The sequence below is a fragment of the Falco cherrug genome, chromosome 1 (genome assembly GCF_023634085.1).
Source record: "Falco cherrug isolate bFalChe1 chromosome 1, bFalChe1.pri, whole genome shotgun sequence".
NCBI lineage: Eukaryota > Metazoa > Chordata > Aves > Falconiformes > Falconidae > Falco > Falco cherrug.
In genome coordinates this window covers 58,791,775-58,810,037 of record NC_073697.1, presented here as the reverse complement: position 1 = coordinate 58,810,037, position 18,263 = coordinate 58,791,775, and the positions used below count along the sequence as shown (strand labels likewise).

Genomic DNA, 18,263 nt, shown 5'->3' with positions numbered 1-18,263 from the left:
ATGTATCATAGCGGTATGTCTACTGTTCTTCTGAACAGCTGCCAAGAGATTGAATTTTAGTAATGATGGATGAGTTCAGGAATTTGCCATCATACCTCAAACTTGACAAATTCACTACTTCCAAGACTGCAATACTGATTTAATTAAGTGCTCCACTAAAAGAGCTTGAAATTGAACAGGAGAAAGCATATGTTCAAATGCAAATGGAGCTGCAGATGACACCAACGTCAAAAATGTGATCTTCACAAAGACAAGAGAGTTATCTGAAGTGTCCAGATTTTAACAGTTCCGCAGTTCTGTAAAAGGGGCAAATCTGCAGCCTTGAATCTTGATTAAGTCATAGAAAGTTGGCACATGGGGACATTTCAAAGACTCCCAAGCCATTATCTAGCTTAGTGATGTTAAGCAGGCATTACTAGGTTTCTGTCTCAGTGCTGTACGCAAAGAAAAGAAAGGCCTTGGTTTGTCCTTTACACAATCAGGGCACCTGGGATACAGATGTATTCCCAGTGGAGACACCCGAACATAAAAAGGCAATCCACATGTGTGGGATGCATATGAACCCACAGCAGAGTTCATACAAAGTGTAGCTTGAAAGGAACATTCCAGCATCTCAGTAAGTGATTTCACTCTAATTAAAGAATGGTTATTTACGAGCTATTTGCACTATGAATACCACCCCTGATGAAGATTCAATTCAGAAAGATACCTCAATCTCATTTGGCAAACTGAGTTTATTTAGGTTCTACAGAGCAAAGAGAAAGGCTGGAAAAGGAAGGAAAAAAAGGGGGGGAGGGGAAGACAAACCCAATTATTTTCTAAATTCATAGCTTCTGAAATCACTTATCCCCACCACAAGTAATAGAAATAATGAACTGGTTTTTGGACACCCCCCTCCACCTTTTCAGAATTCAGAAACAGTCTAACTACTGGGTGCCACATTTATTCACTATACTTACAGTCTAGTCTACTGATTATAGTATACTTTAAAACCTGTATTTAATATGTTACTGCGTTCCTTGTCTTGCTTGTGTTTTATGCTTTATTTTCTTCCTCTTGAGGACAGCCTCAACTTCACTGAGCTCACTTACCACTGATATAATTAAGAAGCAAACATATTTAAATTCAGAAATCATCGATATAAGAAACTGGTTTTTTTATTTTTCAAAATAGTGTCAGAGTTTCCATCGTTTAGTCTTGCAAGGCTAGTTCACGAAACCAGAGAAACCTGTACTTTTTCATAGTCCTGGCATTACCACAAATTCGTTTTCCATAAAAATTCTGTTTACAGCAAGGTCTATACACAGAGAAAGCTGATAAATAGCCCATCACACTGACAGGTTAATTTCTCTGAAAGCAGAATTAATTTAAATGTAATGTACTCTTAAGCAATAAGTGAAAAAACAAATGGAGGTTAAAAACCTAAGAGCTTCTGACAGAACAAAGTTTTGTGATGGAGAGCTATTCTAGATATTAGTAGAATGAGAAAATACCAGTTTTTTCATTTAGCTTGCAAATGAAACTTCTGCTTACTTCTCTGCTATAAAAGAAATACTATCTCAACAGTCCTTGAAAAATGACATACATAAAAGTATTGGTGTAAAGAACAGTAAGGTATCTCTATGACCTGACTGGTTAGGACAGGTTTGAAATATGTCACATTCTCTTCATGTTCTAGAAAACACTATACTCAGAAGAGATTCCTTCAAGTTTTTACCTTAACTGTGACTATGTACACCATGAATTTTTTATTAACTACCTCTAGAGAACAAACATTCTGTTTTATACCGTATGGTTTGTATATGATGTGCATTTACCAAACTGTTTCCATTATGTTTTAACTCTTCCTTCACAGCTACACAACACTTCATGCTATTCAACAGGCCTAAGTATCACAGAATCAAGGCAAGAGGTTTAGGTATCATTTCTAAACAACCAATAGCTCAGCTGTCATTTAGACAGTCACTGTTTATAAATTCCACCAAGACTTCTCGCACAGACACATTGTATGAACAAGCACTGAATTTTATTTCCTATTAAACACTTAGCATGCAATTTTAGTGAAATAGTAACTTTTATTGGCTGGGGAGCAATAATTCTGTTTCTATTTTGTAAACTATGACCTCCATATTGGTAATGAGACCTCAAGAGTTTTGGAACTTTTTTTTGAGAGTTTAAACTGCAATCACCTACTGTACTCAAACTAAAAAGGTAAAAGCAGTAGGCACAAAATTATTTTAATGTTTGTTTACAAACAAGTGAAAAAAAGCAAAAATCACTATCTGTCCTCAGACCTCCCATTAAAGAGAAATAATGTGCTGCAATATCTATGTGTAAAATGATCCAGAAATCGATGTTGCAGCCCTGACTAGTAAATGGGAATTTAAATCTTAAATTAAGATCAAGCCTTGATTTCCCCCCACTTACCTTAATTTGGGTGATTTGCCCCTCCTATATTGCTCCTGTCACTTTCTGATGCCTGAACAGGCTTTTCTGGAGGCAGTGCTCCTCTGTGACTAAGAGCTGCTGCTTCTAGTGAGATAAATTGCCTAGGTGTTTCTTTTCTTGTATCTCTCTTTTTTGCTCTTTGAATTCCTCTTCTCATGCCCTTACCAATCTCTACACCAACACTGCTATACCCAGTTGCATCAGTTTTTCCCTCCTTTTCACCAAATGTATCAACTACTGCTAGAAGCTGTGAGAAGATTTACTGCTACATTAGAAATGTTTCAGGCAATTTCACAACAAAGCTATTGCAAATGCCTCACGGCATAAAAGCAACTATTTTAAATCACCAAAGAGCTGGACTGCTGAAAAATTTCTACCTACCTAAAATTAACTCTTTATTTACAGGGGACAAAAAAGTCCAATCTCATACAACACTGCCTCGTTATAAAGAAATTAGTAATACAAGTTTTTCTATACAGAAAATAGTAGCTGTGCTCTGGAGAAGTCATTCAAGTAGAAGAATATATCATCCATAGTTAAGACATATTCATTCACTGAGCTACTCTCAGACTTTTGAGCATACAATTTTCTTTCAAAATCTCTTCCAACCACTTGGTAGAAATACCTTCTTCTTTACACAAGAATTTATTTTAAGCAAATGTATCAAAAGGAACAGATATTAAATGTGGGAAGAAGTCAGTTTTGCCATTGTAACAACTTACAATTACAGTATTCACACTAAATGTATACAAAACAATGTATTCTAACCACTGGAATGCACAAGTGATATAACTGGAAATGTTCCATTTTGTTTCCTCTTTACGCAACAGACTAACTTCACTTACTGGCTTCTCATTCAAGATATATGGGTTTCCCAACCTTTGCTAAGGTAAACTTAGCTCCTGTAGAAAACATGTCTTAAGTTTGTCAGAAAAGCTCTGATTAATACCCAATATACCAAATTCAAACCTTTAAAAATCAGAAAGACGGTCGCTTAAACCTGGGATCACTAACTTCAGGCAGAAAAACAGAAGTATCACATAAAAATACAGTATAAAGGCATCTACAGCAAGATAGATCTAGCCTAGCTAGAGCACACGGCAAAGATTTTACTTATGAAGCTCATACTGTCACATGTTTGACCTCACTGTATTAAGCTTTTTCACAACAAATGCTAATTTCACAGATCACAGAATTTATGCAACACATTTTTTCTACAACTTTCAGCTTCGCTACAATTTTAATATCCTAGTCATACACTACTTTCTAAAGCAGAGATTCTCTGTCCACCAATGAGATGCATAAAGAATTGAAATCTTGCAACAAAACCTGTATTAGATAAATATTTAGAACCCTTACCCTATGAACAGCACATTCAATTGTGAGAAATCTGTTACAAGAACATCACACATCAGATGCAATTAAGAAAAGTGAAAAAAATAATTAGAGGGTTGGTACAAAATTTGGAAGACTTTTACTGCTTCTTAGACAAAGAAAAATAGAAAAAGAAGAAAAAAAATAATTAAAATCTACTAAAACCAGAGCAGTGTAACCTGATAGCTCACAGGAGAATTTAGGCTACCAGGAGAAATATTCTAGGAGTGAAAGAAAAATGCAGACAGGAGTGTCAAGCAAGATTATTTTTTTTCCCCACCCAAGAGAAATGTACCTGTGTTGAACTGACTTTTAAAGGATCAAATAATACAAGTGCCTCTGAATTAGTCAAGGTACTTATGGATACTAAAGACAAGTGCTAAAGACAAGTCATAGATGCTCACCTTTTAACTGTTGATGAGGAAAACCTACAACCTGCTCTACCTCTCTTACCGTCATTTATAACACGATGGCTTTTAATTTGCACAGAACCAAAACTCCTCAACTCCTCCTTTACTTTTTACTAAAGTAAAACAGAAGCATGGATTCATCCTAAGCCAAGTGCAAGGTACCAAACAGCAATCACTTAGATGCAAAGGACAGAACTTATTAAAACCTGGGGCTGGGAGAAAGAGGGGAAGAAACCCTAGCAAGGATATAATTTCTCTCATTTTGAAGAAAGTATAGTAAAATATTCAAATATGGAGAAGCTAAAGCTACCTTGCATGAAAGAGGCTGGGTTCCAGGAATTCTTCCAGTTGTTGAAGTCATAGCTGTCTGATTCCATCTTGTTTAACCAAAAAGGTGTGCTACCTAATACCCATAAAGATGCCGGCTCAAAACTTTTGTTGGCCAGTCTAATTCTACACAAAAAACACAGTGTCATACACCAATGCCTGGATTTTTACAGCTGCCTTGTTTGGTCCTGCTGGTTTTTCTCCCCTTTCCTTCTACTTTCTCTTTCCCAAATAGCCAAGAAGGCAGCACAGCATTCACGTCTAATGGTGATTAAAGGTTAAAAATGATTAAGATCACTCTTCTCATTTCTACCTGTTACAGAAAAAAATTTTCCTTTTTTTTGTACAAAAATCATGAACTTTAAATACATAAGAGGTAACAGTATAAAAAGTTTTTTTTCTTATAACTAACTGACCTGTTTGTTGGAATTCCTGATTTGAATAAGGCAGGAGGAGATGTGAAATCAGGTTTGGTTGACTGCACTGCCAACTCTTTCTCCAAATTTCCAGTTCTTCCCTGCTGTACCTTCAAAATAACATTTCATCATTAGTTTAACCTGAGAAGTGTAGCAGCCCCACCACCCAACATAGCACATAATCAACACAAAAACAATGTAAGCCCAACTTTAATCAGATTTTTTTTTAAACTGTCACCTTTGCACAGCTAGTAAAATTCCATATTTTATAAGGATATAATACTTAAGTACTGTGTTTAATAGATATAAGAAGCAATATGCCAGAGAACAAATTGTTACAGAAGATAAGACAGTTTTAATATTTGTTATCCAAGCATTTGAATTGGAGATGAACAGACCAATGGATTTTCTTGTAGAATTTCCTGTATGAACAAAATAACATCTTAATTTTTAAAGACGCAAACTTACTAAAAAAAAAAAAAAAAATCTTCATCAGCTTAATGACAGATATATAACAAGTCTACTACCCAACAACAAACCATGAGACAAGAAACTGAGTGGATTCTCCCACCTGCCTTATTGACCATGAGATCTAGTAACCACTTAATTTCCAAGTCATACCAGGAAATCACCTCATACTCCAAGTTATGCAGACTTTAAAAGATTATTCATTAGTTCAGACTGAATACTTAAAAAACATACTGCTGTTTCTGAAGTATGGCACAATTCCAGAGACATGTTATCAAAGTTATGTAAGACCTTTGATGCAAATACTTCAAGTATTGTTTGATTTCAGCAGCACATTTTACACAAAAGAAAAAAACTACATGGGTTAGTATTAAAGACAAACCTGTACTGATTCAGTTTTTAAAGACACTCCCCCTCTACCAACCACAGAGCTACATCACTCTACATAGCTAGTTTGCTCACAGTATAACATCACATAGGCTGTGATCTCACAGCCTCTTGTAGGCAAGTGAACCACTAAGCTTTTGCAGAATCTTACTTATAAACACAGGCACCTCTTTCACAAACCCACAAAAATGTATATAGATAGTTAAGATTCATTAAAAATAGAATTGAACTTTAGTATCCAGAAATATGAAAAACAAAAGCCCCCAAAACCTGAATAGGTTTGGTATAAGTGTTTATCTGAAAAATCTGTAAGTCTTCTGTTAATTAATAAGTAACCGGGAAAACGTGGAAGACAAAGTCTTGACAGTTACAGAAGATTAATCCAAACATACCATGTAATTTACATGAAACTTAGTATTTCAGAACAGTGGAAAAAGTTAATGAAATTATTTAATAATTATATGTAAACTCCCTGTAAAACACATGACAAACTCTTAATTCAGAGTCTTACAACAGTTATTACCGGTACTGTTAGACCACTGGACCCCCAGAGAATCAATACTGAGCTAGAAACAGGGGAAACTTTGGTTTGGAATACTTTCCCTTCTTACTCCAGGTCTAACAGTTAAGAAAAATTTGAGAGTATAGCCAGCTGCAAATTTTAATGCCCATTGCCCGCCATTTCCACCATTGCACAACACTATTGTGATGGTAACTGAGGAAGTCAAAAAGCCTCACAGAGCCGATCTGCTCTTGCTAAGATAAAGTCAAAATGACTGCATACCCTCAAAAGGCATACCAGGGGAAACAAAAATACCTGTCTGAAGTTGACACTTCTGTCACAGGAGTATACAGATGACAGTAATAAACAGTTCCAAGTCAGTTTAATGACAGGTCAAGAACCAAAATGACTGCATATTGAAAATAAAATAACCTTTGTATTCTAATTTCAACTTTAGTATGAAAAAAAGAGTAAATAAGAAAATAAGTTAGAAAAAATGTTCAATCCTTAAAATAAATCCTGTCATACAGATTTTTCTGCTCTCTGAAAATCAGCATTTCCAAATGGAAAAAAATTACACATAGCTTGATAAATTGCCCTCTAATCCCAGAAGGTCAACAGAAAAATATGGAAGACTGATTTTCACATCTCAAGAGTTGCCAAAGATAAGTGTTACAAAACACAGTAAGAGCTACAAGGCCACAGGAAAAATAAACATGTCATAATCTACAAAAGCTTTCCCAGTACATCTGCACAAATTCTTTAATCTGCACAAACAAATAAATGCACTACAACTAAAAAATAAACCACCACATAATGAAAAATTAGCTTCGCTAGGAAATTTGTTAGTTCACCAGGCCACTAACTCACATGCTCACAGAAGGATGACAAACTAAAGACACGCTTTTTAAATCAGCATTTTGTGACGTAGGCAGAAAGTCACTGGTATAAGATGAATTTGAAATAATGGTTATGTCCATTTCAGTTTTCTTCTATCAGACTGTGGTGGCATGGTAAGCAATACTAAACAAACATGAGAGCAACCAACAAAAGTTTACTAAAATTCACCTTAAAAAGATGGTATCTGCCATCGAGAATCTCTGCACTTGGTCTTACTTCCATAGCATTGTCTTCAGCCTAAGTTAAATAACACATTGCCCATTAAGATACCATACAACTCTTAATGATGGGCCACAGTCTGAATAATGGTACAGGTGCAATCTAGCTGTAGCTAGTCTGTCACACTATCCACACAAATTGCCAGTGAAGCAACACAGAAACACTCTAAGCTTGGGGTGGGGAGTCAGGTGCAAACTCTAACAAATGCACCAAAGTGGGCAGAACAAGCTTATGACACACAAGCAGCTTCACAGGGAGGAAAAACACATAGAAACATCACAAAAGTTGTACTAATTACCGTAATCTTATTTGTGGTTGAGGTAACTGGTAAAATTTCAAGACCCATTCGTATTCTCTTCTGTTTTTCACAGTAAGCTTTCCAGGTATCTTCATTGAACCCATAGTTGAAATAATCAGAGAGATCAGCCCCTTTAAACAGAGAAGTATAGGGTTTTAGGTCATTACAAAGTTCATCTTTTCTTCACTGAACATACTTCACTGAACCTTTATTTTTAACATCAAAATGGATTAGGTAATGATCTGAAAACATACTACTGAAAAGTACAATACAGTCTTACATCAGTATAAGAGTATACATGGCTAATACTATAAATACGTTAAAATTTAGTCAGAAAGAGTATCTTTCCTAGCATCTCGTCTCAGGGATCTAAATTAGATATTTACAGAATATCATAGGATATTATAATCCACACATCTTTACAATAGGATAAATTTAAAATCTACAGGTTTGCTGTATGTTCTAGTGAAGAACCACTCCCTTTTGCTTGTTCTGTATGACTTCTCATTTTGTTTTGATTCCTAGTTTCATTTGATGCCATGCAGTGTTTTTATTATAAAAGAGAGACCAGACATAACTAAATGCACAGAATATATTTCAAATAGCTAACAGTTCAAACACCAGAATATTATCAAAGGCAGCTTTTTTTCATTTTGTTGACACTTACTGCATTGCCAAAACAATATACTAACACTAGAAAAAACTATACAGAGCAGCAAGGTGTACTGCCACTAAACCAAAAACCAGCTAAGGCTGGTGTTAGACAGGTCTGGCCAAATCACTTGAGCCAGTAAGACAATACACCCAGGGGACTTATGGAAAGCCCATGTAGTACCAGCTTCTTCAAAGCTTACGGATGTCTATGCATGAACACAGAGAAGCACAAGCTACGTTTCACCATTCTTCACGCTCAAACCTCCTAGAACTATGTTCTGTTCTGCTTTACCTTCTGTCCTGTGGCAGAGACCAATGGCAGTAACCTCCACAGAAATACAAATTTCCAAGGAAATTTCAGGATATGCAGGTATTTTAAAAAAATAAATAAAGGGTATGTCCTACAGTCTCTTTTTGCTGACACATGTGTGGGATGCATATTAAGAAATGGCACACATACACACTCTGTGGCACAGCAGAAAGGCAACAAATAACTTATATGCGTGTTTCCAACTTATATCGTACAGCATCTTCTAGCTATTGGGTACATAACACCTATGTGCAGTAGATGGGAATTATTATTAAAATAACCTACTGAATACCTACATATCAGTTAATGTAAACCAGAGCATTACCTGGCTTTCTCCAAGGTTTATCTTCAAATGAATCTAAATCTACTTCCAGAAGTGGCACACCATTAATACTGCCTGGTGCATCTAGATCCACTCCCTTAACTTTTGCACCTGTGAAGAAAAGTTAGAAAGTTAGAGCCTTCCGTCTCTACCAGAGTTTTAACAGTTGTAATACACTTAAAATAGAAATAAAATGTCAGATTTAAATTTATCAAGAAGTTTGGGAAGTGAAAATAATTTCCTTAATCCAAAACAATGTAACATTTTTTTGCATTTTTACTAATATTACTATGTAAATTTTCTTACCGGAAGATCCATAAGCTCGTCCTCCTGTCTTAATATTGAGATTCACAGGTGTCGCTCCATAACTTAAAAGAAATTAACAAAAAACTGAATTAGACAGAGAAAACTCTTAAAACAGAAGAAAACACAAAACAAGAGTTAGCTAGATCCAGAAACAAACTGGACCCAGACTCAATCACCATCCTGAATCTCTAGCTTTCCAAGCTGGTAACACTGTAAAAGTAAAGAGATCAGCCTAGGAGGAAGAGAGTGTACCTTTCTATGCTCAGTAGCAACTTCTCCAACTAATAAACAGTTGTGAAGCAAGTCCCAGTCACTCCTCCTGAGTTGAAAGGATAAAGACCTTGATAGAAACAAGAATGGACAGAACCAGAAGGAGAGAAAGGAAAAATGCAGTTCATTTAGGGATACAGATGACACTCTGGGGATTAGAGTAAAAACAAAATAATAAAAAAAAAAAGAAAGGGTATAGACAGATCCTTTTCTCTTTTCATAATTATTCCATTTAATCTGTACAGAAAGGGAAAATACAAGCATTTCTCTACAATGATTGAAAGGTCATCTGTTTCAATGTAGTCCTAGCAATCACCTATCCTTGTGACCAACAGAGAAGAATGTTAACATTCCACCTTCTGAAATACCTGAGTACTTTCTTCACAAAAATGCACTTAGAACATAGACACTGAACTGATTTAACTACCATAGGAATTACAGTATTGTTCATTTGGAACATTAAGAGCTAGCTTTCACTACCGTTTGCATGCAATGTAGCTTATGAGTACAGGTGGTATCAACCCATAAACATAATGAGATGAGCATGTAATTGTAAGGCAGTGTATAGTCTACAGTACCACTTCCATGCAGTTTCAGTTTTCAATTAAGTCCTACAACAGTACAAAAGTAACACAAAACATTTAACCTTCTGATCTGCCCTGCTGTATTTGTGCAGGAATTTGTCAAACAAATCTTATGGCTTTTTTAAACAGCAGTTGACTACTACATGAAAAATCATTTAATCTTATAAAAGGAACTTGCTATACTGAAGCAAAAATGAACAGCAATGAGCAATGTTGAGTTTCTTTTAGATTACTGCCCTTCCATGAACTTTCTGTCCAATTTGCCCATAAAAAAGCTTTTTCAGACATTTCTACATAAAACTTTCTACTCTAATTAGATTTAGGATCATCTGCTCATTGTTTTCTGTATTCATGGGAAGAGCACCGGCAAATCCACTGAGAATACAAATCCAGTTTTGCTTTAGACTCAAAAAATTTGAGGTTACTGCCTACACCACAAGCATACTAGAAGATATTGAAAGCAGACAAATAAAGAACTGAAATAATTGCTATTTTTTTTGTATTACATTGATTTGCAAAGTTAGTTTATAATATGAAATACTGGAAGTTCACAAATATTATGCTTCAAAAGTGAGTAAGTCACCTGCATTCTAAAGTTAAGAACACAATAATATATGAGTTAGTCAAGATCTACCTGCAGACCTCTCACAATTCTGTTAAGAAATGACCCCCTAGGAACTCTGGTTTCAATAAGCATAAAAACATTAAGATTGCCAAGACAAACAAGCAAATCACTTCCCTTAGCAAACTGCCATATGATGAAATATAGTATTTCATAATTCGGGGTAAAATTAACACTGCTCAAAAGTGTTCAGTGAGAAACAAACCCGTGATCAAGAGAAGAAAGAATACGAGGCAGTAACATTAGCAAAAAAAATAATCTTGTATGGTACAAATGCCTAAACCCTGATCTTGAGAAATTGTCTCCAGAGACTGGCAGCTCCATCCTGAAGTACATTAAAATCTCATTTGAGAACATCAATAGGAATGGAAACTATAGAAGTCTAATTAGAACTGTATCCACTACAAACAGGACCAAGGAAGAATGCTTCTAGTGTTTGCTGTGCTTACCACTCAACCATTTGCAGCAAAAATGTCACCATCACAATAATGACCCTAAAAATCTATGTAATGTAGCCATTCCATAAAAAACCCAGCTATTTTATAAACTTCATACAATTATTTCACAAAAACTGAAAAAATTTAACTCTTACAACAGCTCTTCCTTCATGACATTTGATTTCATTTAACTTTCTTGTTTTCCAGTCACTGTATCATTAAAAACATCATTAAAAAAATGAAAAAAACCCTAAACTGAGACTTAACCATGCATATAATTTGGCATTGACAATTATTAATGAGCCTGAATTAATAATTAAATGTAATCTTGAAAGTTTCCCCATTAATGTTTGCAAGTAACTTACCCATACTGTGAAGCTCCTGTTTTAATATCCCCTATGGTGACTTGAACATCATCTTCATCATCATCACTATCACTATCACTGTCATCCTCAGCCTCTGCCACCTTCTACGAAAGAAAAAGTCATTGCTTAGACAAAGATCAGTCACTTACCTTTACAGTGGAAAAATAATCCAGACAAAACTATCCATTTTGAAATCTTCAAAAGAAGATAATTCTCCTTTCCCTAGACCTCAGAACTGAGTAGTTTCAACAGTAAATTTAGGAGGCTCATCTGCTGAAATGCTACAAGTAGCTGAAATATCTAGATCAAAATAGTGAAGTATCTTCGATACTAAGCTCTGTTTCCAAAACAAACAGAAAATAGTTTCTACTACCTAATATCCTTCTTCTCTCTATCTAGCTCGTACACGCTGGTTCTACTCTTGCCACTCAGGAAAGAACTTACAAGATATACAGGAGCTTGCCATCCTGAATGATATAACCAGAGTAACTCTAATAAATGTTTTTCCAGTTGTAGATGAACACTACACTTCAGACAATTCTATTCAGTTCCTAACATCAGTAAACTATATAAATACTTGAGATTATTCACTGAACAGGCTGAAAAAATGAGATACAAGAGCACACTGCATGCTGTTCTGTCCCACAGCGTTCAGTCTTGCTAGTAAATAAAACAGTCATGCCAGTTCATACCGGGAGTTCATCTAGTTCACTGTTTCAGGTGTGTTTAGTGGTTTGGTTTGGTTTTCCCCTTCCAGAGACCACAGCAGAGGGAAAAAACAGGGCAAACACATATGATGCTGCTCCCTCACACTCTTTCAGCTGCCGATTACTACCAGCCCAGGGCATTTCCTAAGCCAGTTAAAGTTTGTCTATTTAGTAACCTCCAATGATCTTTCTCTCAAGTACTTGCCTAGACTTCCCCTGGACTTTCTATATAAGCTCCCAGCAGTGACACTCTCTTTGGCAGGGATTTCCACAGTACTGTCTACTGCAGGAAGAGTCAACCTATTTTATTTGTTTTCATCCTGGCTCCTACAATTTTCATTTAACAGTCCCAGTTCTCACATGGAAGGGACTGTGTTATAGTTTCCATACATGATTTTGTTGACCTCCATCATAACCTATGCATGCCTGTCTTCCAGGTATGCCTACCTACTCAGCCATTCCTTTATGGAAGCTACCTTGATTATTACTCTTGCTGCTCTTCTTTCCACTTCTGTCAGGTGAAGTAAAGCCTTTACGGCATGAGGGGAACAGAATGGCACACAGAATTCAGAGTGCAACTGAACCACGGATTTATGGCATAAAGATATCTTTCATTTTATTCTCTATTCATTTTCTGCTGTACCTCAAGGTTTGACTGCTTTTTAGACTCCAGAGAAGCACTTAATCATCAGTATCATAGAACCTTCTACATAACTTAATGCATCCCTCCTAAGTCGTAATGATCAGCTCAGAGACGACCATTTTATTTGTAAACCTGTTTTTCCTCCCATTAACCTAATTATTCTTATTCTACACAGAATTTCAATAACCATTTATTAACTAGTCAGCTCTTCATAGATATTTTTTTGATATCAGTAAACTCATGATCCCACAACTTACCCCTTATAATTTATATAAATTATAATTTATAAACACATTAAACAGCACAAGTTATGCACAACATTGCAGAGAACCTCATTGGAGGTGACATTCCTTCCTGTGAAAATTTAACTTTGACTTCTACCCTCTAATTTTTTTTAATGCATCAATTATCCATGTGGGACTCATTCTATAGCTGCTTAGTTTTCTTAAAATCCTTTGGTGAGGAACTTCTTCAAAAACCTTGTGGAATCCAAGTGAACTTTATCAACCAGATCACCCTTATCCACATACTTGTTGAGTCCTTCAGCTAGAGATTGAACGTACGAAAGCCAAGTTGATCCTGCCCAGGGAGCCTGCAGTTACACAAGCACAGCCAAGCTCTAGCCTTTATCTGTCGTACTGTCTATTAACTTGCCTGGTACATAAAGTAGACAAAAATAAGCAACTGCACAGAAGATAAAGTGTTGGAGTGCAGTTCATCCTTGCCATACAAGATAATTTACATAACAATTAAGAGTCTAATCAAGGGTGGGTGGGAGGGAGTCCAGATCAATATAACTACTCTGTAAATGGCAACTGAAGACAGAAGACAGTTTTCCAGTGCTGCACAGCTGAGAAGTACAAGTTCACCACTCTCTCACACACCAGGAAACCCACACAGTACAGCACCATTATAAATGCATCAAACGGAAAATAAAATTTTGGCTGGAGCATGCACCTTTTCAACCAGAACTTATAAGCAATGACTTCTTAGTTCCCTCCTCACAGAAATATTCACCTTTTCTTATTCAACCAACTTGAACACCATTTTTCCAGGTTGCTGCTGACCCTTCATGTGCACCTTTTACCATGAAGTTCTCAATTTTACAGAGATGTTCAAATGATATCCTAACAAAGCTAGGTTTTCTGTAGGTTAAAAATACAAAGATGTGCAAGTACAAGGGAGCAGCACCAATGAGGATTTTCAGAAGTATTTTAAAATAAGCAAGTCCAAAAAAGTATACTACTGTCTCATTGTACCTAACATATTAAATCTACTGCCCACATACAGTATTAGCATCAAGACAAAAAGCCTTTGGTGCACTTAAAAGAGCTTTTCAGTTTAAACAACTAAAATAAGTTTTTTAAGGTTTGGTTAAGTTTTTTTCCCCAACTTTAAATAAGTTGTAATCTTTCATAATTAAAGTATTAATCTTACTGAAAAAAAATATACTGTTGAGGGGCCAGTCCTTAAAACTTGCACAAATACCATGATATTGGTTTCTGCATCACTTAAGAGAGTTTTTGCAAGACAAAAGCTAAAAAAATTCCAGTTAAGTAAAGTTACAATCTTTTTCATAGAACAAATTTAAACTGCTCCCATTCACTGAGGCCTTTTATCATCATTGCAACTGCAAATCTCATTTCCTGGTCCTTTCCTTCATCATACTAAGACAAATTATAAGACATACTGAACACCGAAGACTACCAAACAAGTCTATTATGTTGCCTCTGTAAGGCACGTGTAACTCATCTCTTGACCCATATTTCCACAGTTCTGCAAATGCTGACTGTTTACCACTTCCAAAAAAGAAAAATAATCACAGAATTTTATTTCCCTATCAGTGAGGAAAAACAGAGACAGTATCATTTTGAAAAGGATGTCTCTGAGAAGACACAGCTGTCTTGAAGCACTGTCTTCCCCCCCAAAAAACCTGGAAGTACCATTAATTTATCTTGTGTGCGTTACATTCAAAAAGTAGACTGCAGCTGGAAATTTGATATAGTAATTTCTACAGAGTATGTGCAGACAGTGTCAAACACCTTTCAGAAAAAGAAATATTTAAAACAATCAAAGGCATACACTTACGCATTAATTCATTTAATTATAAATCCTAGCCAAATTATGAATACCCCATAAATCAAAACAAATTAAAGCAGTATTTCAAAAACACATTTAAAACTACCGTTTTCACAACGCCATTTTCTGCAGCTTCCTCTTCATTTCCAGGTGGGGGTGGAGCACTTAAACAGAAACAAACAGGAAAAGATGAAACTAGGTATTTATGCATATATTATTTCAGATGCGTGAGCTAATGATGAAAAAAGCCTTGCCACATCATTCCAGAGAACAGCCAAAGCTCCAGCTATCTTCTGCATTAATTAAAAAAAAAAAATTAAAAAAATCTCCATGAATAAACCCTTTTATTAGCAGGATAATAAGTAGCTATCATAACTCATAGTAACTGGATGCTTGTAGAATAGTTGGAAGTAATAAGGCACTACACTTGGATCCTCTTTTGAAATCAAAGTGAAATCTTTCATAATATATAAAGGAAGAGTAGCAGGTTTGGGGTTTTTTCCCTACAGACTGACACTTTTCAAAGACATAATGGAAAAAACACTTAAATACCTATAGGTAATGTGGCACTAAATCAGAATTCCCACATCTGCATTGTGAAATTTTCTTCCACCATATGGAATAGCTATGATTCAATGATGAACTCAATTATATTTTAACTGTAGACTGAACACTGTAAAATTTTTAAAACTACTGGTCCATCTAAAATGACCAGCACTGTCAAATCCATGCAAATGAGCTGTGTCACTGGGCTTACCTACTGCTGTTTCTTATACAGTGTTGCACCACAAATAGCAGCGTAAGCAAGGAGCTATTTAGAAACAACATTGTTTCACCAAAAAGATATTTCTGAAATGGAGTGAGCAACTGTTCATTTTTATCGAACAGAATAATTTTGATTCCATCTTCTGTTGGCAAAATACCCACTCATGAGCACTGCACCAAAACCCAACACAGCCCAGGTATGGTCCCAGTAAAATGACAGACTAGTTAGAAAACCTGAATAAAACCTCACATTTTTTATATATATAAAGAATGCCAAAATTGAGAGGCCAGAAAACAGAACTTTTAAGAGGTGAACTGCCACCACACTTCAAGAGTTCCAAACACAACTCATAAGACACATACGCTACCATTTGTTATGATTTTTAGTCCAAAAACTATGTATTGAGGCAGCCAAACACCAAACTAGACACTACTGGCCAGAAACTGGTGTAAAAACACTGTTTATAAGGTTAATTTCAGTTCCCATGCAAATAATTTTCTTAAACAACAGGTAAAGGTAACTGAGCACAAGGAATCAATTAATATGGAATAGCTTCCAAATAAAGAGCAAATACATAGAATTCTTTGTCTTGGAAAAGAGACAATTTAAGACAAAGGCGACATGGGTCTAGAAAACTGTTAAGTGACATGGAAAAGGTGACAGGAAACAACTTTGCTTCTTACTACAAGAACTAATGGGAACCAAATAATTGCATCTAGTAGCCACTTCAAAAGGGTATCATATGTAGTCAAGTGGTGGAGGTCATTACTGCTGTATCGCACTGTGCCTGTCAAAAGTTGACATCAGTTCAAAAAGGCAACTGAGCAAGCTTACAGACCAGAACTCCACCAAGAATAACTAAAATCAAGAGTTCTCATTGAAAAAAAATCTTTGTTGACTGGATGCATTTAGAGAAAATGACAACACATGTTTACTTGCACTGACTTCCCCTTTTTATTTTGCAAATGTATTTTGACAATCAATAATTTCCATAGTTTACCAAATGGGAGACTTCTTTCATTCAGTACGAGAGACTCATTCCCATTTTTAGCCCGTCCTTGCTACTGACCTCCATCAACTTAGCTAGACATTTAAAGAAGCACCTTTGTGCCTTCTCTCATACAGCTCCTTATAATTCAGGCAGGCTTCCCCAAATACTTCCAAAGCTTTTCTAAATTTCTTTCAAATACTCTCTTACTAATAAAGAAACCAACTCCACAATCCCAAGCAGATGTGTTACGTGACCTGCATGTCAAGCTGGCTAGTGATCTTCCACTGCTTTCTTGTACTCCTCCTTTTGTAACTCCATTGTAAACTCTTTGGGAGACAGGCTGTCTTTTAATGTCTAAATTATCAAGAACAAATGAAGTCCTGATCCATTACTAAGACTGAAAGGCACAATGATTGCAGAAATAAAAGAACTGTTGGCATTTTGTGAGAGGCTATTGCTGTCCATACAATTAAAACTTGAAATAAATTTCATACCCAACAGTCCCAATTTCACAGGTAAAACCATTTCACAGAAAAGCCAGGTCATTCTAGCAGGCCAAACACAGTATCTTAAGAGGGTTTTCAAAGACACCAGAGCATGTTCAGGTGCAAGGGGCTTTCAAGCAGCTATGCAGAAGAACATAACGAATACAGGTTTTGTGCAGACATGCTAAGGTGTCAAGATACTCACCTAGCTTTTTCTTCCTCTGGTCTCTCTGCTTCATTTTCATCTAACAAAAGAAAAACACAGTCGTTAAGAATAAAATCCCCTGAATACAAAATGTGGCAGACACCTTGCCAGGCAGATTATTTAGGTAACTCCTCAGTTTACTACTGAGACATTTTCGTAACGTTTCAATTGTGACATCAGGCGAGCAGACCCGAGCCCTCCCAGAGCTCTGTACTGACAGGTCCACCGCACGAGCAGGGTTCAGTTTACAGGTTTCATTATGTAAAGAAAGTCCGTAGTTGTAAAGAAAGTTTACGCCTAAAAGGTCAAGGCTGCTTTAGTACTTCACCGCGGGGAGCCCGGGCAGGGGGGTTCTGGGAGCGGCGCGACCGCGCCGGGGGTGCGTGTGGGGCAGGGGCGCGGGCGGCCTCCCGCCGCCGAGGCCCAGCGCGGCCGGGGCAGAGGGGCCGGGAGCCCTGCAGCGCCCCAGAGCCCGGGAGCCGAGCGCCCGCAGGGGTGGGGGAAGGGAGCCACCGGCGCGGCGGCGGCGAGGGGGCCGCGCACAGGCCCGGGACGGCACCGCTGGAGGGCCGGCCAGGAGGAGGGGACTGAGCAGCCGCAGGGGTGGCGGAATGGGGGGGACCCTCTTAAACGGCCGCCGTCAGCCACGGGCCGGCCTGGCCGAGCGGCGCACGCCGCGGCCTACCCGCCCCCACACGCACCCCTCTGCCGCCGCGGAGGGGCAGAGCGCCGGGCCGGCATGCGGGGGTGGTGGTGGGCCAAGGGTCT

The 18,263-nt window shown here is 37.1% G+C and overlaps 1 protein-coding gene across 9 annotated transcripts in view; it reads right to left on the bottom strand.

The window, feature by feature from the left end:
* FIP1L1 (factor interacting with PAPOLA and CPSF1) overlaps window positions 1–18,263 on the bottom strand; it is a 44,670-nt gene that overhangs the window by 23,817 nt on the left and 2,590 nt on the right. For 4 of the 9 annotated variants that reach the window (XM_055713320.1, XM_055713331.1, XM_055713367.1 and 1 more), the window contains exons 2-8: window positions 17,496–17,535; window positions 15,155–15,212; window positions 11,620–11,723; window positions 9,342–9,403; window positions 9,039–9,146; window positions 7,750–7,880; window positions 4,976–5,085 (exon numbers count right to left, since the gene is read on the bottom strand). In XM_055713320.1, the coding sequence (XP_055569295.1) occupies window positions 4,976–5,085; window positions 7,750–7,880; window positions 9,039–9,146; window positions 9,342–9,403; window positions 11,620–11,723; window positions 15,155–15,212; window positions 17,496–17,535 (613 nt within the window). Of the gene's footprint in view, window positions 1–4,975; window positions 5,086–7,400; window positions 7,470–7,749; window positions 7,881–9,038; window positions 9,147–9,341; window positions 9,404–11,619; window positions 11,724–15,154; window positions 15,213–17,495; window positions 17,536–18,263 lie in introns of all 9 variants that reach the window. The other 5 variants (XM_055713393.1, XM_055713352.1, XM_055713341.1 and 2 more) reach the window with 3 other exon arrangements.